This window comes from Pinus tabuliformis, chromosome 6, assembly GCF_031772625.1.
Source record: "Pinus tabuliformis cultivar Carrire ecotype Pingquan chromosome 6, CPIR1, whole genome shotgun sequence".
NCBI classification, from domain to species: domain Eukaryota; kingdom Viridiplantae; phylum Streptophyta; class Pinopsida; order Pinales; family Pinaceae; genus Pinus; species Pinus tabuliformis.
In genome coordinates this window covers 21,675,382-21,699,408 of record NC_142292.1, presented here as the reverse complement: position 1 = coordinate 21,699,408, position 24,027 = coordinate 21,675,382, and the positions used below count along the sequence as shown (strand labels likewise).

At 43.4% G+C, this 24,027-nt stretch overlaps 1 protein-coding gene across 1 annotated transcript; it reads left to right on the top strand.

Moving 5' to 3' along the window:
* Positions 1 to 6,156: 6,156 nt before the first annotated feature.
* Positions 6,157 to 23,527, top strand: LOC149257022 (uncharacterized). Its single transcript, XM_089446880.1, has 2 exons — positions 6,157 to 6,357; positions 22,808 to 23,527. Exons 1-2 carry the CDS (start codon positions 6,157 to 6,159, stop codon positions 23,525 to 23,527), a joined length of 921 nt encoding a protein of 306 aa, XP_089303006.1.
* The last annotated feature ends 500 nt before the right edge of the window (positions 23,528 to 24,027 follow it).

Sequence of the window (24,027 nt, the reverse complement as noted above, 5' to 3'; positions counted from 1 at the left end):
CTTCAAGACAAAGTTATGCCCAATCTCTCACAATGACCTAATTATGGACTAGTTCAGTAGAGCGAACTTGTACAGAGTGCCACGTGTCATTGTTTCCTCCTTCGGCTCTGAAATTGATATACAGAAAACTACAGTCTGTGCACTATCCGCTACTTTTTACAAAATTCCAATCCTCTTCTTAGACAGAGAATTATGACGATTTTCCCAAGGTCACTTCTTTGAGATGAAATTTGGGAGCCTGCAAAAATCCTAACTTCCACAAATCATATGTCCGAAAATATAGAGAACCAAGATCTGAAATTCGGTCACGACATTCATAAGGATTGTGAATCAAATGGGTTTTCATTTCAAAATCTAAGACTTTGCAGAAATGAAGCTATAGCGAAAATGCCACAATCACTACATTTGAAGGATATATGAGATTTATTTTTATAGAGTTGAGAGGGGCTTCAATAGAGAATGTTGGAGGGATTTTAGGAGCTTAAAAAATTATTAATTATTAACTATTCAATGACAAAAACCAATTATGAGTGTCATGCCACAACCCCATAGGGTTTTAGCCCACTAACTGGAGTTACTAACTTCAAACATGAATAGCTCTCAAACCGTGAAGAATTACTTTGTGTGTCATATATCAACGGAAACATCTCGACGAGTAGAGTCTATGTAGAAGATCCTTGAATCAAAATAGAGTAAGTTATCAAGTCAAAATTCCCTTTCAAGATCAGGGTAGCCCCTGGCGCTGCTTGGGTTGACATCAATGACAACCTCAGATCATCTTTAGATCAACACTTTGAAGGTCTCGCTATAACCCACAAAGATGCGCTTGTCTGCAGTGGGCTCTAGCTTGGTCCTGTTCTCCTTGGGGACATAGGAATATGTAAGGCACCCAAAGATACGAAAGTGCCCAACATCAAGCTTCTTCCCAGAAAAATCCTCCTCCAAAGTCACATTCCCCAAGGCACGATGTGGACTCCTGTTCTGCAAGTACATAGCAATGTTGCAGGCCACTACCCACAAAAATAAAGGTAACCCTTGATCATGGAGCTTGCCTTTGGCAACCCCTACAATGGATCTATTCTTCCTCTCTGCAACCCTATTTTGTTGGGGGTAGTAAATAACTATGAACTCCCTCCTAATGCATGCCTCAGCAAAAAATCAACAAACTCGCCAAGGGTATACTCCCCTCCATTGTCCGACCTCAAGACCTTGATCTTCCTACCTATCTAGGTCTCCACGAGAGCTTTGAACTCTTCAAACCGCTTGAAGACCTCACTCTTGGTCTTCAAGAAATAAATCCAATTCTTCCTGGAGTGGTCATCAATGAATAAAACATAGTACTCATAGCCACTCAAGGATACATGAGACATCCGACCACTCACATCGATATGAATCAAGTCAAGGATCCCGGTCGCTCTGTTGTCACTGCTGGGAAAAGGGGATCTGGCAAACTTCCCCATAGCACATCCTCTGCATACATCAAGGTGATCAAAACTGAAATCTAGCACACCAGTGGTGATCTCCCACAATGTACTCAAGGCCCCATGATACATGTGCCCCATCCTGCGGTGCCAAATCTCACACAACTCTGAATTGCTATATCTGTTGTCGGTCCTGTCTCGGGTGCTACTACTCAATGCCATTAGGGGCTGGAATGAGAACTTATACACCTTGGCATGGCGCACCTCTCCCCTAGGATATATAAGCACCTGCCCTCTCCTGAACAACACACCATACCCTCTGTACTCAAGTGTTGAGACAGATATCAGGTTTTTCTTCATTCCAAGCACATATAGAACATCTGACACTCTCAAGGGAGGTTTGGGTCCCCTATCAAATGTCACTGTCCCCACACCGACTGCTCGAACAATGTTTTCATCACCAAGTACTATCTCCATATTAGTATCACCCTCTGAAAGCTTTGATAAGTACTCTCTGACTCTTGTCATGTGGCGGTAAGCGCCACTGTCAACATACCAAATGCTAGAAGATGCTCTGCTAGTGGCGAGGAATGCACACTCCCTCTGAACCTTATTGCAGTTGATCCTGCACTAGTGGCCTCACAAGCTATGAACCCAAACTCTTGATCAAAGCTCTCTGAGAAGCTCTCTATCTCTGCAGAAAATGCCATGGGTTTGTCTTTCCCTTTCTTGTTCTTCTTTTCCGGACATACAACAGCTTAGCATCCCAACTTTTGACAATTCCAACATTTGACTTTGGAATAGTCTATCTCCTTGTTTTGCTTCTTGCCTTTACCTTTGCCTTTGCCTCCACTATTGGAAGCTTGTTTCTTTGCTCTGCCCTTCTTGCCTCTTGCTAACAATGCCACATTGTTATACTCCTCCACCTGTTTGGCTATGCCAGGATGGTTGTTGGCTTAGTGGGGCCTGACCCAGGTTCGGAAGTGATTTAGCCAAGAAAATCTCGGTACTACTAGCCCTTTCGGCAACAATTCGCAGAGCGCGGACTAAGGTCTCACCTAAAGTAGTATGGGAGGGTGCTGGAACCAAGTTTCCGCACCTTGGGGATGTCTGATATGAGGTGATTGGAACGCGGTCCAACCTTCGTACTTATTGCGCTACGTGCACCTGCGGGCACCCCGCGCCCTGTGATATTGTCTTCGCGCAGGTCTAGCCACAGTGCGACCCGTGTTATTCACCCAAGTCTCCCTTAATTAGTCTCTATTAGTTGCTTACTTAGATTAACTTCACATATAATCATTCATACAAGTATTCATCAAGTGCACATAATAAATGAACAGAATAAAAGTAAGGCATAACATTCAACCACAGATTCAAGAACAGATGCACAGAATAAACTTCTCTTTATTATCTTTCAAATCCAAGTACAATCCCACTTACAGACCTAACTCCGCCCTGTGCACTCAGCTGCAGGGGTCCGCGCAATTAGCTGCGGACTTTACTAGGCCTCTGCGCACTCAGTTGCAGAGCCTCTTCCTACTACTACGACTCAATACACTTCAACTTTCCCCCTATGCTATAACCATGCCTTCGTATCTATCTATTTTCTTTTCCAAACAACTACTATTTTTACACTTAGAGGCTCGTTCTATTTATACAATCCCATGGTCCGCGAACCATGGGCAGGCCGACACAACTTTACATTATTTTACAATTCTTAGGGCAGACAACCATATGACTCATCCTAGACTTTCGCGCTCCGCGCCCGCACTTCGTAGAGTCTTACAATACAATTGACCAAAACTCGGGCTTTAAGCCCCAAAACCTGCTACAGGGGATCCCATGCCCAACAAGCCCCCAACACAATCATCGTGACTCGTCCCGAGTCACTCTGCTAGTGCGGCGATCTTGGCACGGAGCCCCTCCAACTGTGCTTGTGCTGTGTGAAGGTCCGCAATGCACTGCTCTGTTGTCTGCTGGATCTGCTCTACTCTTTCTGCCGAATGCTCGCTGTCAAGGGCAGATCCCTGTCTTAAGGCATGCATCACCTTCATTTGTGCGAGCTTTCCTTTGATATCGACAGTGATGTGGAAGGCCTCATCAATCCACGGCTAGATGCATGCTTTAAGTACTACCTCTTTCTGTCGCGCGGCATCCACCTGTTCCTTCAACGCCTTCGCTTGTTGTAGCTTCGCTAACTGCTGGGTCAGGACAACTGTCTGCGCCATTCCGTGCACACTGTCATACTACACTTGGAGCTCTCGCGCTTCTGTTTCTAGGTGTTGTATGGTGGGGTCCTCCTATAAGGAAGTGAGGACCGCGAGGGATTCTTCCAACATTATAGTACAGTCCTGCACTGCCTGTCCTATTTCCTCCAGCCCCTTTTGGATAGCGCCAGCGCGCTGTTCCCTAACTTCTGGGGGCGTGGATGACTGCGCCTTTAATCACAGTTCGACAATCTAAAGGTTGAGGTCCAGTTGTATCCTTGTTGCTTCCTCCTTTGCCTCGCGGAATCCACTAGCCAATCTGTGAATTCGCACTCCTACTGGTAGGTCTGTCGCAATTTCTAGCTCCAGGGCACGGCGACATGCTTCCTCTACTATCTGTTCCATCTGTTGATTCTGCGCCAGTGCTTCATCGCGTTGTAGACTAAGCTACTCGATGTTGATTCGTTGTTCGTTGAGCATTTGTACGGTGCGTCCTTCCCTAGCACGGAGTTTTGTCGTCGCTCCATCCTGTAGCTGATATAATATATCCCGCGAAAGGGCAGCCAAGTTTAGGCCAAGTCCCTTAATCCGGCCCACCACGGCTCTATCCTCCGTGCTATCCGCTGTCAGTGCTCCTTTCGGCAGTGCGATGGTGTTAGCCATTTTGGCCCGCAGCAACTGCTCCATTGCCGATGTACCTATAGCACCATAGACGGCTACCGTTCCCTCCTAGGGGGGTCGCACCTGAAGTTGCTGCAGCTGCGCCTTGAGGGCCCCCAACACATTCTGCTGCTCTGTCATTGCTTCCTGGAGTGCTTCCCTGGTGACCTCGCGAACTGTGTTGCCGATGTCGTATAAGTCACCTTCTGTCAGTGTAATGGGTTCACCATCCAGTTTGGAAGCCTTGGTCTTCTTCCGTAGCCCTGTTTGTTCTGTACCGTGCGGCCGCTTCAAATGTGTAGATGTCGTGCTTGGGTCCGCGCCTTTCGTCGTGTCTTCTATTCCCTATCCTGTGGTTAGGTCCAAGCCTCTTTCCTCCTGCGTCGTGGTGGCCCCGGTTGCCAGTGCTGCTACTGCTTTTTCGGCGGCCTTGGTCTGCTCCGCGGCTCGCGGGAAGCCCTTACCTCCTCGGCCAACTGCTCGTTGCGCTTCTGTTGTGCCAGCAGCTTGGTGGCATCCTTCTGTTTTTGTATCGTTGTCTCATCACGTGCTGCTAGATCCAGGGCGTGCCACTCGGGTGGCCATGAGCCGAGCACAACGAAAAAGGCATCATCAATAGCGATGAAAGGAAGTTTGATCCAAGTCTGCGTCGGATCCTTACACGCCTTGATATACACATTGTGCATATCGGCTTTGAAGTCCGCAAAGGTCCTCAAACTGTCATACACTGTGGGGGATAGGCGCGGCCTTTTGTTGATCCACATCCAAATGCTCGCCTCCATGAGCACCCAGAAGATCTTGGTCTCGCGGATTAGCGTGTGCTCTTTGTCGCCTAGAGCAACACGTATTTCGCTGCCTCTAGCAAGTCTTGTTTAAAGGGAGGGAACTGACTGTCCTCAAGCAGTTCCCCTATCACCAATAAGATAGACAAGAGCAACCACGTGTAGTGGGAGGTCTTGCCCTGCTCCTAAGCTTCTTTGCAATTGGTTAGGAATTCCTCACAGAGGAATTCAGCCCAGTTGAATTGGACCCCCTCCGTGCATTGTTTGGCCAACGCGACGACCATCGCTAGTACCTCATTTCCGCGACAGTTTCTCATCACCTTCCTAGCCAGCAGCTGGGTGGCTACGTGCACCCCTTTGTCTTGAATGCTACTAATTACGTAGCCTCTCTACTTCCTTTCTAACTTGTATTTCTTCTTCATGGCCTCGACAAGTGCCGAATCTCCGCTTTTGCTAGCTATTTCTGCGAGGTCCCTTCTCGTACAGGGAAGCCGAGAAATCCTATGAATAAGCTCCACCGTGATGGGAATAGGCTCCTCTAGCCACAAGTACCCATCATGCACCAGGCAAAGCAGTTGCCTGATGACAAAAATCGTGATCGGTGTCTGGTGAAAGTGTGGAATCCATAGTAGGTGGAGTAGCCCGGCCTCCTCCACACCGCGCAGCCATTTCTGCAGCTCTAGCATTGTAACTGACCCCTCCTTTCTCTGTTTCATGAGTTTGCTAGTCTCCAAATGTGGGAACTTTTCGCTGTCCACGAGGTCCCAATTTTCAAATTTTATCGTGGGCACGCGACCCAGGACTGAACCTTCAAACAAAATTTCATCTGGGAGGAGCGGGGTTTGGAGTGTGCTCTTAACGGCATCCAAATCCTTGGGTACTTTTGCTTTCCCTCTCTGCGGAGGGACATACTTGGGCAGTTTTACTACAACGTGCACTGGCTGAATGTCTTCCTCCATTTCTTCATCTGCCTCGATCTCTTCTACGAAAGCTTGGAGATCCTCCTCATCATCATATGTCTCAAGATTAACAGTCTTGCCCTTGTCTTCCATAGATAGTTTACCAAACCGCGGATTTCGCGGAGACATGCGGACTGGTCCTGCTGCCTGTGGATCCTTTTTGGGCCTCGGCGTCCGAGGCAATTTTGGAATTTCCGGTGCATCCCCCACCGGCAGCATAGGGCTCTACGCGGCTTCCTCGGTTGTCAACATCATTCTATTCAAGAAGTCCTGCATCTCCTTCGGCAATGTCTCAAACACTACACTTGCTCTCAAAGCCTCCAAATTCGTAAGGTCCATACCCACTTGATAGTGCAACAACTAAATTCTCAAAACGCCAAGGGTTGTTCGCTAGATAGCCACCTAGCGATTGATAGGCCCTTTTGAATTCAAATTCGATCGTTCCCCCCTCATTCGGCCCATTAATGCTAGATTGGCGACAAATCGTCCCAAATCTAGTTCTGACTTCGTGTCTTAATTGCCTGCCGCCCACTCATCGTTGTCTTAAATTGGACACCTTGTCATGAACAGTGACACCAACGATCATTTCCCAGCCTACCCGCGCGGCAGCGTAGCCCCCTATGCATGGGCGCGACCCCTGTGACATACTAATCCTACGCATACCCTCCTGATCGTGCAGCTCCCTCAGACTCTTTTATAGTCTCGCGCTCTCTTTCAACTGCTTGGAGCGCTGAGACTGTGCTCCCTACAGATAGTCAGGTGGTCGCACCACCTGTGCGAGGCTTTAATTCACCTTCCAGCCCGGTCCGCGGGTACCCCTCAATTACCCTTGCGACAGTCATTACCGCGCGTTCCTCCTTACGCGGTGTGCTCCCCTGGTTACTCTGTTTGGTAAGGTGTGATCGCATCCATGGTAGCAGAGTTACAAGTGCTCGACGACAATATTCTAATGCAGTAGTACGGTTGCTCATATCTTGTCCTGTCATTCTTAGATTATTGACGCGACATGCTTGCGCGATTTTTTTTCCAGTTTTTTTATCTCTATGTCCATTAACATGCTTTTCTGCCTCAGTTGTACCCGATCTTCTTCGAGTTCGCGAAGCTTAAGGTTCCCTCGCCGAATGGCCTTCTGAATCTGCATATGTTTGTCCTCGCGCGGCTGCATAATTCCTTCATCCTGGTCCTCGCATACTGTTCCAACTGTGGGAGCTATTGCGTGAGGATTCCTTTCCTCCAAAACTATGGTCTCGACTCTGCTCTTCAGCTTCGGAATCATTTCCGCGCTCAGGTTTTTGCACATGGTCTTATAGGCCCATTGAACCGTTGGTATGCGCAAGTCCCAATCATTTCGTCTCGCCTGGTGAACTTTGTTCAAGATTCTGCATACCTTCTTGAATGCTTCTACGTGAAACGTTTGTGGTGTGCGTCGCCTTTCCTGCTGTTGCGTCCTGTTCCGATTTTTGATCCTTAGTTTGGGGTGTGCTTGTGTGGACTGCACAGCACACGTCTGTACCCATCGACATAGGTGGGTGCGCAAGCTGCTCCGTCTTGGTTGCCCGGCTCTCGTTCGAAGCTGGGGGCTTCCAAACCGTAGGCGCATCATCTTTCTACATCTGCATCAGTCCTCAAAGTTTTCTTGATGTGTACCCCGCCATCGTGCGGGTGTTTTGCACAGTGCCCATCTCAATGCATTGAACCGCTGTTGTTCCAGTACTACGCTTTCAAATTTGCTCAAGAATTCATCCACTGTTGTCAATCCATCATATGTCGGCAGTTCTCGTGCCTCTGTTGTCACGCAACGCAGCAATATAATCATCATGTTGCAATTCAACGTTGTCACTTCGTGCAACCGATTCTGTCAGCGCTCTACTTCTTCGTCTGAATCCGAAGTGCAGGAGTTTTCGTGCTCCCACAAGATCCTCCCATCTGCAATTGGATTCACCCAATTCTGGTCTCGCGCAGTTATCTTGTAAATACAATCAAGATCATCGTCGCGCACTAGTTCAATGTTGCGCACTCCTTCGGCTGGGTCCAATGGGACTACTACGCATAGCAACTTTTTCTCGAAGATCATTTTGCGCTTCTTCAGATTGATGACTCCATTCATATCGGCCGCCCAATCTATTCCTAACAACATGGGATAGGATTGCTGTCATCGATAATCTCTATCACTTCAAAATCCGTCTATGTGCTCGTGCCTTCAATATCAACTGTTACCCTTTGCAACCTTCCCATGGGAAAAATCTTCTATTGGTTCGCCATTCGTAATTGAATAGGGGACCATTGTAACGCAGGCCTGCCCATACGTTCCCATGTTTTCTTCGGTAATACATTCACGTCCGAACCCAGATCTAGGATTACCTGATACATTCCATATTCCCCAATCTTTGCAGTCAGCCTCATTTCTCTTCCAGTGCGCAATTCATGCTTCCCCAATTTCCGAACGACGCGCTGTTCCCCTGACCCTACACACCTGGTGATCAGTTCCTGTAGTCCTTTAACTGCCTTGTTGTCACGCAGCAGTTTCATGCATGTCTCCAGAAAGGTAGTAAGCATTGAAGGATCCATTCCTGGCTCTGGTTGATCCTTACTACTTAAAGTGGAGGCCTCCGCGAAGCTCTTCTTAGCTTCCATGAATGTCTCCTTTACGCGTTCTAAGTCAAACTTGGGTTCCTTTGCAGGAGCCTTGCGAACCCACGTACTTTCCTCTAGTTTCTTTCCCTTATCCTCTCCTGTGGTCGCACCACTTTTGAGCATCATGTTTACATTCGGGTCCTCTTCGCACAGTTCAGACCTCATCATTTGTATATTCTGAGTCGGGGGAGGCTGGAATACCCCTTTTTCGCGCATCTTTGTGATCAACGTAGGACAGTCTATTGTTTCATGATCAAACTGAGCACAATACATATAGGATATCCTCGTCGGGTTGGTACAGTCATGGGCATAGTGCCCTGGTCCTCCGCAATTGTAACAAATTAACTGTCTGCGGCCCCTTCCTGGTCCCATTCCACCTCGTCCTCGACCTCACCCCTGAAATCCAGCGCGCATCATCCCCGCATCTGGGTCGAGGGCTCGCATTTCGATCTGCATTCTATAGGCTGGGGTCTGATCCATCATTAGCTCATAACTACGGCAAGTGCACTCATCGTGGCCTACCGACCTGCAGAAATTACAAAACAATTGTTGGGGTGTCTGTGTATATTTCTGCAGCAAATGACAATTGTTCGTCGTGTGTTTCCCTCCTATCTGACAGATCACGCACCATAAAGTGGGTGTTGCACTCAGCCCTGCCTGTGCCTCTGGTCTCAACGACATTGGCCCTCTTCCTGCCAAGTAGTTCACAAACACTGGACAATGATCCTTGTCATGACCCTAGCCTTTGCATTTTATGCACCATACTTCCTCGCGCACCTCTAGCCGCGGTGCCCTATCCTACTTCAAGCTTTGCATTTCCAAACATAGATTTTGTAGTTGTGCGTGGATTTGCTGAACTCCCAACCCAGGGTCCTGTATCGGGGTCTCATGTAATCTCATCGCCATCTCCAACGCTTTGGCCTAGGTAGAAAGTTTCTGCTATGACAGCGCCATCCTCAAGTGTGGTGTCAGAGATGCTACAAACCATGTGCAATGTTGTGCATCTGTTAGCATCATATTGGCCTCGCGGATCGTACTCTTCAGCCTTTGGTCCAGATCCCAAGGGATCTCGCCCGAAAGCATCGCGATCTCTTTAAACCCGATGATTGATTGTTTCTCTGATTTTGGCCTGCTAAATTCTCTGTTCAACGCATTTTGGATCTCTACAATCCCTACATTTGGGTGGTCGTTAGAGTACTTGATGTTCACATTAATGCGCGATCCTGCAGCGCGCTTACTAATGTAGCCCTCTTAATGTTGTCGTCTGTGACACCTTGTGCTTCCCATATTGCTCTTACCACGAACCAAAATTGGTCTGGATCCTCATTCCCTACTCCTCTAAATACTGGTAGTTTGATCACGCTCGTGATACTAAACCGTGGAGGTGGTGGAGGTGGAGTGGATAGATATGGAGGCGAAGGAGGTGAAGTGGGGGACGGTGTGGGTGGTAACCACGGAATACGCTACCTTATCAAACTGACCGCACTTCTCGGAGAAACTTTCGCGAGCTCGTCCTCGCTCTCTCGCGAGGGTGAAATTAAGGGACTGTTTTCTAATTCTTCACTACTTCTGCTTCTGTAGATTCTTCCGCTCCACGTAGTCCCAAACATTAATTTATTTGCATAACCCGCTTTTCACATAACAACATCTTAATCCAGGTATTCAAAGATTTAATATACTTACCTCGCGGTCCCTTGAGAAAACATCGCTCTGCCTCACTGTAACTGACGGTCGTGTCCACCGCGAACTCAGTGATAAATCCTCCTATTATTCAGTCAAGCTAGTGGTCCACAGCTCGCGCTATCTTATCTTCTGAGGCTTCCAGTCTGCGCACTAATTCTGGAGTCCACACTATCGATTGGTCAAGCCTACACCTTCCCTGGCTGTCGGCTAACCTCGCGATCCACTCATACAGTTCAGAAGGAAAGGATGCAAAGAAAATCTCGTGGATTTCCGTATACACATAGCGATCCAACCACTTTTTCTCAGATACTTGTGGAGTTCTATTTTCCTGTGTCGTGAACTCGTGAATCTTCTTGTCCAACCACTCTTCAATTTCCTTCTTTGTTGGGTTCCAGTGGCACGACATTAGACATCCCTTATGCAGATCCCGGTCCCGACAACGGAACCATTTGTTGGCTTAGTGGGGCCTGACCCAGGTTCAGAAGTGATTTAGCCAAGCAAATCCCGGTACTACTGGCCCTTTCGGCAACAGTTCGCGGAGCGCATACTGAGGTCTCACCCGAAGTAGTATGGGAAGGTGCTGGAACAAGGTTTCCGCACCCTGGGGATGTGTGATATGAGGTGATTGGAACACGGTCCAACCTTCGTACTTACTGCACTACGCGCACCTACGGGCACCCCTTGCCCTATGATGTTGTCTTCGCGCAGGTCTAGTCGCAGCACGACCCGTGTTATTCACCCAAGTCTCCCTTAATTAGTCTCTGTTAGCTACTTACTTAGATTAACTTCACATACAATCATTCATACAAGTATTCATCAAGTGCGTGTAAAAAATGAACAGAATAAAAGTAAGGCATAGCATTCAACCACGAATTCAAGAATAGATGCACGGAATAAACTTCTCCTTATTATCTTTCAAATCCAAGTACAATCCCACTTATAAACCCGACTCCGCCCTGCGCACTCAGCTGCAGGGGTCCGCGCACTTAGCTGCGGACTTTACTAGGCCTCTGCGCACTCAACTGCAGAGCCTCTTCCTATTACTACCACTCAATACACTTCAACTTTCCCCCTATGCTCTAATCATGCCTTCGCATCTATCTATTTTCTTTTCCAAACAACTATTATCTTTACACTTAGAGCATCGCTCTATTTATACAATCCCATAGTCCGTGGACCATGGGTAGGCCGACACAACTTTACATTATTTTACAATTCTTAGAGTGGACAACCCTATGACTCATCCTAGACTTTCACGCTCCGCGCCCGCACTTCACGGAGTCTTACAATAAAATTGACCAAAGCTCGAGATTTATGCCCCAAAACCTACTGCGGGGGATCCCATGCCCAACAATGGTTCTTTCTGATCTCATTCTGAATGCAATCATCCCACAACCTCTCCCAACCGAGAAGGTTTTCTCGTGCAGCAATGCCATCCACAAAATTCTCTCAAGTATTGGGAAGACCATTCAAGGCAATCCTCACCAACTCAGTGGGTACAATGATCTCACCTATGGTTGTCAACTCATCTCTCACTGAAGTGATCTTTGTGAGGTATGTTGTAGCACGGTCAGTCTTAGCCATTTTAATGGCCTTTAGTTTCTCCTTTAGGACCATTTTTTTGTTTTCATTTGAGCTCTAGTAAACACGGGGCAAGGTTGTCCACATCTCATGTGCTTAAGTCTTTCTTCTCACATGAGGAATGGCATGGTCTTTGATTCCTTCTAGAATCAATATTTTTGTCTTAGCATTCTTTTTGTTAAACTCTGCCAACTGTACAGGGTCAGCAGGTACTACTACTATGTTCTGTGTGGTATTTACCATAATGCCCTAGACTTCTGCTTCCTCAAAGATGCTCTGGATTCTCTTCTTCCATGCACTGTAGTTGTTCTGCCCATCCAACCTGTCTTCAACTCTCAAACCCAAAGACATGTTTCACTGTCCTACCAAACTGAAATTTTCAAATCTATGCTAAAGGTTTTTGTTTTCTGTGTAAAAATCAACTTGCTATAATTTTCACTTTGTTGTCCCAAACTGCACTTTTCAGCGAACCAAGCTCTAATACCATGAAGAAATTTCAACCCCCACTCCGGTTATCAGTTTTCCTTATCACTCCATACATTTAGTTTTAAATCCAAGCATGATAAAAAATCTAAAATCTGGAAATGACAATATTTTTCTGAAAACACAAATTTGGAGATTTCACAACTGTTGAAATTGCAGAAATAAAACACAGCAAAATTATGACAGCCACACAGAAAATAACACAGCGATTTTTTGTCAATGTGAATGGAAAAACCCCCTACAACTCTTAGGGAAAACCAGTTTGAGAGCTCTTCTTTATTTCTGAAATGCTTTTACAGAGAAACTGAAATACACAGTAAAAATTCCAGCAAACCACAAATTACAACTTATCTCGATTTTTGTGCTTGCACTCTACCTCAAAAATCGTGCAAATCAACAAACAACCAAAACAGAAATTTTCCAACAATAAAACAGCATTAAATGTTGTACGGACAGCCTCAAAAAACGTGCCCAAAACTTGTTGTACAGACTGTACGGATTTCAGCAGTACATATGCCTCGAAATTCGTGCCCAAATCTACCTTGAAATTCATACCCTTGTTGTTGTCCCTCTTCCTCGATTTTTGTGCCTTTCTCCTGCTGTACGGTTTTGCCTTGGGATGCGTGCCAATAAATGTTACTGTCCAGATTTGTTGAAATGTCTTCTTGTTGCTCTTCTTCACTTCCTCACTGCTCAGAAATTTTCTCCTTGCTCTCTCTTCTCTTTCTCTCAAATGCTCATGAAAGAATGAATGATCTTTCCTCTTTTCTTCTCTTTTTATTCTCTAAATGACCTTTTGGGTTACCCTAAGATCTGATGGCTGAGATTCATTTAAATATAGGGATGAGAATAAATGTGCATTTAATTCTCACTTTCTATTTTTTAACTCACCCACTTAAATAAAGACCCACTTAGCCTTTTATTTCCATAGTCACCTTTAAATTAGAACGTAACTTTACCACTTATAAGTCACTTTTAAATTAGAATGTAACTTTACCACTTATAAAGTTACTTTTAAATTAAATTGACTTTACCACTTATAAAGTTACTTTAGGAGAAAAGTAAAAAATAAATTTGGACACTTTTCCCTAGGCCAAAGATCAAAGCCTTAGGGAACCACTTGTCCTCTGGTACCCAAATTTTAACATATGTTATGTCATTTTGTATCGGTTCTCTATTTTTGAGTCCTTGATTGGACAACTATTAGACTTCAGCATTCAATATCGACGATGATGGATCATTATTCATTTGGCATCTATTATGTCTATGTGTGTGTGTGTGTGTGCTTTCTCCATATTTTTGCGCCAATGTGTTTATCTGATGTTGCATTCGCTTGATATGTTTAATTTTTTTTTAAATGATTTATTATGTATTTTTTTATGTTTTACCGATTATTTTTTTCCAATTTTTTTGTCATTTTTCTTAAATGATGATTTTTTGGACCCTTGCCAATTTTTTGTTGATTCTGGATTTTTCAACATTAATGCAACTAAAAGAACAATAAAAGCATCAAATGGGCATTGTTACCCACCATTTTGTGGGTAATATCCCTAGGAGAAAAAATTTATCCAAGATGGTCCTCAGCCGACAGCCAGCTGCCCCTTGCAACCATCAACTAACTCACTGTGCCATTTCTCCACCACCTAAGCCGACCATGTGGTCCCTCGCCCATCTACCATGATCGTATGTTTGAAGGCGGGCCTCATGAAGCTAAAGGTAGCCTTGTCATTTTGAAATTGAGTCTTGTAGTTTGCTTATCATGGACACTTCCGGGTATGGATTAATGGAGGGATTCGGCAGAAAGAATGGGCTAGGTCTATGATTTTGTCCCCTAGACCTCTTTTAGGATTTCACCTTGGCTTCTAATCCCATGGGATCTCTTTTACTAACCACTTGGTTCAGGGATGGTATTTCATGGGAAACCCAAATTTCGTTTGTGTGGTCCCACTCCCTTATCTGCTTATATTACCCCCTTTCCATTCATTATTACCCCATCCATCACTTCTCCCACTTGGGTCCACTTTCCTCCATCGGGTCCAAATACGATCAACTCACCCCTTCCCCTTGCCCACACCTTGGGTCATGGCCTGGAATGAAGCCCGGAGGTTGATGCAGCTAAAAAGAAAGTTAAAAGCATATATTGTTATGAAACCAGCTCAAGAAAAGATAGAAAAGATAGATCAACGCCTTAGAATTCAGCCTCTTCAAGGGGGCAACCTCCTTTACATTACATAAATGAACAATTCTTGGATGATACAAATGAAAATACCTCCTTTCTATATATAGGAGTCTAAGGGGTCATAACATAATCAGAGCGACATAACAATAATAATGTAAGGGCACAATAATAACAATAGTGGGCTTCTATGGGGCACAAGAGTAACAATATGGGCACTACATGGGTACATCAATATAATAAGTGGGTTGTACTAATAACAATAAGGGGTTACACTAGTAGTATAGGGGCCTAACATGCCCCTCTCGTTCAAAAAGCGTTGTCCTCAACGCTTGAGTAGTTCTTGATGCTTCTGTATAAAATTCTTGTCCTCCCATGTGGAATCTTCAGCAGGTAGGTTCTTCCACTTGATGAGGCACTCTGAAATTGATCAATTTCGTAGCTGTCGGGTTCTTGTTTCTGTGACTACTCCAGGTTCCAATATGATTTTTCCTTCATCTTCAATTTCTGGCAATATTGTTTGAATTGGGATCTTTTGCAAATTTTGAATAAGTGGCCATACTTCTTTGTCCTTCTTCCATTCATCCCTTGCTTCGTTTATCCAATCTGGTGGGATAATAGAAATAGCACAAAACAATGCTTCCACATCCTCATCCTTGAAGAGTCTTCCCATTTGGTAAGGTTGTCATTTCTTAAGTGCATGTAGTATTGCCAACATTTCCTTCTCATAAATAGCTTGCTTTAGATGTAGCAGTAAAAATACCCAATCGCCTACATCAAAACATTTTTCACTATGATGTTGATCTACCTGTTGTTTCATTTGATTTTGCACCGAAGTGGCATTATCCTTTAAAAGTTGGAGAACTTGTTGTTGATTCTCAATGTGATCTTTCACTGCTTGAACCTTTTTCTTCTCGATATGTCCTTCTATCTTTAGAGTTTGAGGCATGGTAATTTCTTCCAATCCTTTACAAGATATTGTCAGATTCATTTCTTGACGCTCGATGTGATCTTCCACTTCTTGAACATTTTTCTTCTTGATATGTCCTTCTATCTTGATAGTTTGAGGAGTGGTAATTTCGACCAGTGAATTACAAGATATGGTTGGATTCGTTTCTTCTTTCTTGATGTGATCTTTCACTTCTTGCACCTTTTTCTTCTTGATATGTCCTTCTATCTTGAGAGTTTGAGGAGTGGTCATTCTTGCCAATAGTTTACAAGATATGTTCTGATTCATTTCTTCTTTCTCTTGGGTCGGGTCCTGGCATATATCCTCTTCTTTTGATGTTTCATGATCCTTTTCTTCCTCCTCTTCATACTCTATGTAAAATAATTTCTTCTCAGCACACTTATGACCTTTAGTGCATTTGATATCACAGTTGTAACAAAACCCTTTTTCTCTTTTTTCTTCCAATTGTTGTCGTGTAACCCTTGTAGGTTGTGGAAGGCTAGGAGAAACAACACGTCCATCTTTATAGTTGTGAGGTGTAGACTTCCTTGTTGCCATGATTTTACTTTCAAATATGTCACAAAGCCTTTTTACTCTTTCCAATTGTTGTGGTGTTGCTCTAAAGAAGGTGTTGCTCTTTGTATCCTCATAATGTGCTATCATTTCCTCCGTGAGAATTGACCACGTAACAAGTTGTTTACGAGAACAAAGCCCTTTATACCATAAAAATTGATCCGGTTCTAAATATGAAGATGCAATACATACCTTTTGTAACAGTGGCACACCATGTAGATCAAAATATTGCTCCATCTGAAGTATCCAATTTACCGGATCCTTGCCATCAAACTTCCTCATCTTGCTTTTTCTTGATTTTAGGACCTCGATATTGAAACGACGATAACTCTGTACTTTCGGATATTTAAGTTCTGAAATTGCTACCTGTAGTAGCCCTCTGTGTCCTCTTTCCAATGCCACCATTTTGATCCAAATTGGATTCTCCAAGAAAGAGTTATGCACAATCTCCCAAGATGACCTGATTATAGACCTTTCCAGAAGAGCGAACTTGTATGAAGTGCCACGTATCAATTTTTCAACCTTTGGCTCTGAAAAGGATATACAAGAAACTTCTGTCCGTCCTCTTTCTGTAACTTCTTATGAAATTGCAATCCAATGCTCAGAGCAAAAGTTATGACGATTTTCCCCAGGTCACCTGTTTTGAATGTAATTCAGGAGTCTGCAAAAAGACCAACTTCCTTAGATCATATCTCCGCAAATATCGTGCGAAAAGCTCTGAAATTCGGACCCAAGGTTCAGCGCGATTTCTTCTCAAATGGGTTTTTTTTGCGACTTCTGAAACGTCACAGAAAAAAAAGTTATAGCGAAAATGCCACGATGACCTGTTAGGAGCAGCGAAACCCTAGAATCCAAAGCTCCAATACCAAATGTTATGAAACCAGCTCAAGAAAAGATAGATCAACGCCTTAGAATTCAGCCTCTTCGAGGGGGCAACCTCCTTTACATTACATAAATGAAAAATTCTTGGATGATACAAATGAAAATACCTCCTTTCTATATATAGGAATCGAAGGGGTCATAACATAATCAGAGCCGACATAACAATAATAATGTAAGGGCACAATAATAACAATAGTGGGCTTCTATGGGGCACAAGAGTAACAATATGGGCACTACATGGGTACATCAATATAATAAGTGGGTTGTACTAATAACAATAAGGGGTTACACTAGTAGTATAGGGTCCTAACATATATGGCCACATTCAAAAGGAAAAGTACCACAAAATGCAAAAGATGGTCGGGACAAAAACATTTAGCACGTGGGAAAAAGCCATTACATGAAGCTCTACCCCATCATCATGGCCATCACCCTGGTTCCAAAAGGTTCTATGAACCTTCCTCATCATATAGGAACCCATGATTGTCCCAACTCTTGGAGGGCGATGAACTGCCCTACCTTAAAGGGGGGAATTCATTGCTATATCTTATACATCATGCTCTAACCCCTTGAGCCCCGAGCAGTTAATCAAAGAAAATCATAAAAAGGCAAAAGGCATATAAGGAAGGGTGGAAAAATCAAGGTCGAGGCACCTCATGTACCACAATTTCTCCCTCTTACACCTTATAAACCCAAGTGTGGGCTTCCCTATTATTAGTTACCCCTATGCCCCCATATGTGACCCAGGGTTGCCCCCTCTCATTCACCTATCTTTTGCATGCCACCACCTTTTGACGAATGTACCTTGACTATGCAGAAACCACCTAATAGGGTACTTGGTTAACCCCATTAGGAGTTTAGGAGACATTGGCACATCCTGAAGCCCATTATGGAAAGGCAGGCCATTATGAAGTCTCCACCTGTGGTCCACGATTAGGTAAGCTCATTTGTTTGATTTCTCAAATGACTTGTTGTACCGGAAGCCTAGGGGACACATTGGATCTTATGCAGGATTGCAAATCGTTTCCATTTGGGGTTTGGTCTCCCTATATGGGGTCATAATCCTCCAAAGGGCTACATTGGCACATATAGAGTGAGCGTTGAGATCCATGGGTCTCCACATCAGCAGATTGCACTTCATGGATCCCCACAACCATTCAGAGATTGTTCATGGTTCACTCATTGGACGAGGAGGATGCACCTAATCCATCATGCCCAGCAAGCTTGAGATCTACATCATACACTTGGCAGATGATTCAGGACTTATACGATGATGTGGCATCTCCTACATTATCATCTTGACTCTTGAGGGCGACCTACAGGCATCTTCAATTTGGTTGGAGACCCATGAGGACACAGTCATTTGGAGTACCACGGTTTCTTAGAAGGGGCCAAACCCTTGTCCACTGCTTTGAGGTTCCTATTCTTCATTGTGCCTCCCATGGACCTCATTAGGCCTCTTAGAAGGCCCTACGATGTGCATAGATTATTATTTGTCCTCTTGAGAGGCTTATTTTTTCATTTGTGAGCTAGTTTGGTGGCCTTATCACCAAAGTTAGGTCATTTGCACATTAATTTATCTTTAGGGGCTAATGTAGGCTCATTAGCTAAATCGAACTCCTAATTAATGTATAGATAGGAGTTAGTGTGATTCATTTGTATCATCACTTTGGATTGGATCTCTCTCTTCTTTAGAGAATACTTTTTGCTAGAGGATGAATTGGAGCATTTATGGATGAATTTTGATGTATGGTTATTGATTTATCTTCTCTTGGAGCTTTATTATTGTCATTTGTGAATGGCTGGATATATTGTACCGCATTGTAAGTGTGAATTTTTTGATGCTATTCTTATTACTTTGTCATATATGTTGGATGGGATTTTTGTTGTTTTAAGGCTAATTGTTGCTTAATATTGTGGGATTGTCTCTATCATAATGTTATCTCCATGCATTGGCCCTTGTAGTATGAGTGAAATCTCCTAGAGGTAAAATTTGACCTTGACAAGCCATTCCTCTTATACATTTGAAGTATAAAAGTTGCAAGATTGCTTTCACTTGACCTAGAAGGTTTGTGAAGTAATTTTGAGGCCTCCTTGACTAGAAACCAAAAAATATTACACATAATTAACATAGACTCCATTCTCCCAAGTATTAAGGCACTGATCTACCAAGGGTGGTCATCAAAACTCCTATTCTTTCATCTTCTCCCAAATCTAGCCACATTAGGGTGCCTAGGGCATCATTTTCCCAGCAAGTTAGCCACTGAAAAAGTTCAATCTCCTAGGGTCTCCTACGTTGGCCTCTCTTTTATCCCCCCTCCATATTTGAAGACATTCCAACAGTGGAGTTGGAAGAATAGGCAAGCCCTAGCTTCAGGACCAAAACTTGCTCTGTCATCCCCAAGGCTAGCACTTCCCATAGTCAAACAACATCATTGAGTCAAAAACTTTCTTTGATCCTTCCCACCTTGTCTAGGGTAAGAAAATCATTGATTATTTCATACTTCTTCATACCCCAAACCGGATCCACTTGGCCTCGTGTGGTCTCGCTTCTTCAAAGGACTATTCTTCAAGAACCATCTAGTATACTAACATTAGCAAGGATTAGGGTGTGGGGAACTCCTTTCAAAGCCTATTCTCATACACCTAACCCCAAAAATCCTCTTCCTTTCCCTAGAAGCACATAGTACCTTGCTTAGAAAGCAAGCAAGCTCCACTCTTCAAAACCTTCTCGGAAAGGGTTTCGTTCATTCATAACCATTGACTTATCATTCATTAGTGACTCGATACACATCAGGTCTCCTCCCATTTGAAAGTTCATAATAGAAGGGAGCCTTCGTTGAGGTGACAGTGGGCTAAGACTACATTTGTTGCCCTTGGCCTAGCATTTGCCCTTTATGGATTCCCCTTAGGTCCCCTACTAGTTTGAGCGGTAACAGGCACAACAAAAGAAAAAAAAAAAAAACGCAAAAGATGGCCACTTACATTATGTGAAATGCATGTTAGGATAGGATGCATTGCATGCTGATTTTCTCATTATAACTAACATCATATGATATTATCATGATAAATTAGTTGCATTTAGATTAAATTTGAATGGAAAATGATTTTACTTTCTTGTTGATTTATATAGCCTAATGCTAAGCATATGTGATCATAAGACACCGCAAAAGCATGCTGCCTCATGTGCTTGGTCTTTGATATGTGCAGGTAACAGGTCTACGATACCAAGAGATTGTTGGTGTTCTCATGACCTCCCATTCGAAATGGTTTCGTGCACTTTTCCGAGAGCTCATGTCCCAGTTGGAGCCAGATGTTACCCACCACCTATGGGTAATATCCATAGGAGAAATTTGTTTCTCCTAAATGGTCTTCAAACGACAGCCAGCAGCCCCTTGCTGCCCCCAGATAGCTCGATGTGCCATTTTCTATGCCCACATTAAAGGGGTATCCATTGCTACATATTACACATCATGCTCTCATCCTCCAGTTATGAAGAAAAATCAATAAAAGGCAAAAGGCATATGAAGAAGGGTGGAAAAACAAAGGTCGAGGTAACTCATGTACCACAATTTGCTCCCTCCTACACTCACATACCCAGGTGTGGGTTTCCCTTATTATAGCTACCCATGAACCTTGACATGTGGTCTGGATGATTCCCTAATCCCGACTCCATTCCATTGTTACATCATTTTCCACCTACAATTTAAAGGATGTACCATGGACATGTCACCCCCTTTAGAGGTTGGAACCACCTAATAGGGTCCTTGGTTAACCCCCTATTGAGCTTGGAGACACTTGTACATGCCAAATCTCACTATGGAAGGGCATGCCACCATGAAGTGCCCCATTGATCCCATGACTTGTAAGCATTATTACTTGAGTATTCTAATGACTTGTTGTATTGAAGGGAAAGGGGATGCATTGGGTCTTATGCATGATTTCAAGTGGGTCTTCATTTGGGGTTTGGTCTCCCTATACGGGGTCCTAGCCCTCCAGCGGGCCACATTGGCACTTGTAGGGTGAGCGTCAAGAGCCATGGGCCTCCACCATAGCAAATATTACTTCATGGATCCCCAATGTCGATCATTGATAGCTCGTGTTCCACTTTTTGGATGAGAATGATGCACCTGGTTCACTGTGCCCAGACGGCCCCACACTTGCACCACACACTTGGCATATGCTCCAGGGCCTAGAGGATGCTCCCTCTGCAAACAAAGGGCTTACATCACCATCCTAGCCCTTACAGATGGTCTACAGGCATTTTCGATCTACTTGGAGACCCATGAGGATATTCTTGTGCCCCCACACCCACTTGAGAGCACCACAGGTTCTTGTTTGGAAAACAAGGGGTCAACCCCTTGTCCACTATGTTTGGAGTGCATTTCTACATCATGGCACCCCTTGGACTTTATTGATTATTTGGCCCAACGACTCACTTTATTGATTATTTGGCCCTCTTGAGAGGCTTATTCATGTATTATTGAGCTATTTGGTGGGCTTGTCACCAAAAGTATTGTTATTATGCACATTATTTTATTTTTGGGGCTAAATTAGGCCAATTTAGCTAAATCGAATTCATTAGAGAGTGTATAAATAGAAGTGAGATGAATCATTTGTATCATCATCACTTGGATTGGGTTATCTCCTCTTGTGAGAATTTCGCTATCCTTCTTGGAGGACGAGTTTGGATGAATGGATGAATTTTGATGTTTGGATCTCTTTCATTTTGTCTTGGAGCTTCTCTATTGGCATATCTTGATGATTGGATATACTCTTTCTTACATGTAAGTGGTATTTTAATGCTATTATTGTTATTTACTTTTGTCACGTGCATGTTGTTGGGATTTTCACTATAATGGGATGAAATTTACTACTTTTCTTATGCAAAATTTTGGGAATTTGATCTTTTATAGCGTTGAACCCTGTCATGGTCCATGTATGAATGAATGAAAATTCCTAAAGATAATTTGTGTCAAAATGTATCTTGATAAGTCATCAAATATTGCAAATCGAAGTGTAAAGACCTTGAAGTTGCTTCTCTCATGCCCTAATGCCATGCAAAGTTGTTTTCAAGGCCTCCTTGACCAAGTGAATCTATTTCAAACTACAAATTCTCCTTGACTCCATCTCTCCCAAAGGACAAGGCACTAATCTTCCATTGCTAATCATTTTCAACAGTTATTCTTCTCACCTCCCTCTTTTTCTAGGCCTAGCCTACATAGGTCACCCAGGGCATCTATTATCTCACAATCTAGCCATCCAAACACTTCGATTTTTGTTCCACAACTATGTTGAAGTTTGCTCTAGAGGCCCTCCAAATTCGATGGTCGGATCTCGAGATATAGCAAGCCCTAGCTCAATGACAGTTTCTTGCCCTAGGTTTCCCTTAGCTAGTGACCGCATTTGGATCATTGCATTCTATTCTGTTATGAATATAATTCATAACAATTAAATAAATATAAATATTAAATAATTAAATATTAATTAGGTTAAATAGTCATTAAGTTAGGTGAAAAGGCATGTCTAAAAGACATGCCCATTCATGAAAGGTCACCTGCTGATGTATAAAAGCAGGGCCTCATTGTAACATCTTATATCATCTTATACATCATATATATTAATAAATTATTATTATTAAATACCTGTGTGTATTTTTATATTAAAGTCTACAAGCTATCAATTTTTGTGCTTCAGCATAAGTTTTTATGCTACAGTGGTATCAGAGCCATGGCACATGATATAATCATGTAGGCCTTTTAACGTAGTTCACCACACAATGTGCCATTATGTTCATATCCTAATTACATTGAACAGTTTAATGAAATTCATGAAGCGTTCCAGCATATAGAAAAATCATTTGCAGAAGTTAAAGAATTTCCGAAAGAAATCAATAATAAGAAAGATGAAAGAAATGACGAAGATACGAGTGTTGGGGATGGTGGCGAAGAGAAAATAAAGGCAGATGAAAAGAGCGAAGGAAAGGTGCCGAAGAAACGAGGTAGGGAACGTGTTTCAACCGATGCGAAGAAATCTAAAGCGGTTGAAGATGAAAGAGAGAGTAAACAAGACCAAGAAGAAACACCAAAAGAATCAAAGAAACGGAAAATCAGGGAGCTTTCTACTCCTACTCTGGATCGTCCCTCCAGGGAAAGAAGGACGATCGAGCGCTTCGTTGCGTCGAACGAAAAGGAAAACGTTAAAGAGTTCACCATTGAAAAGGGCAGAGGGACGCTGCTTAAAGACATCCCAAATGTGGTATACAAACTATCCAAAAGGAGTAGAGCTGATGAAAATGTGAGACTTCTTCATGCGGTTCTTTATGGGAAGCGTGGAAAAGCTTTTCATTTAAAAAATAACATCTTGCAGTTTTCAGGTTATGTGTGGGGTGACAATGAGGAAAAGCTTAAGGGGAAAGTCAAGGAAAAACTTGAAAAAGATAATAAGGAAAACTTGTTGAACTTGTGTGATTTGCTGGATATTCATGTTGCAAAAAAGAACAATAACGAAGGCAAAGTTGCGAAAAATGGCAAATAGTAATGGCGAAAACAATACCGAGGTGAAAAGCAAGGACAATATTATAACGCTAAAGGAAGGATGGTCTATTGTGTACGAGGGCAAGGGCATTGTAAAGCTGAAAAACTACCTGGAAGGAGTTGAGGGGTATTGTGAGTTAACTGCAAGGGAGCACATGAATCTTTACACAACCATATGCGACATGTGCAGGCAAAGTTCCCCTCATAACTATGCATATCAATTGTTTGACTTATACAATAAATTCATTAAAGAGTATCTCACAGGTACTGTTGTACCGGCTTTAAGGACACAACATGATGATTTGTTGATGTTAAGAGAACTTGTGAGACGTTGGGAAATTTATAAGTTGATGTTTAGACGGCTGTTAAACATTTTTGGTTTTTTGGATCTTTTTTTGATCGAAACTATAACTATGGGATGATAGCAAGTTATAAATATAATCTCTCCGGGGCTACAGTGAAGTGTTTCGGAAATCCTCTTACTCGAGAGTGGTTTGACAT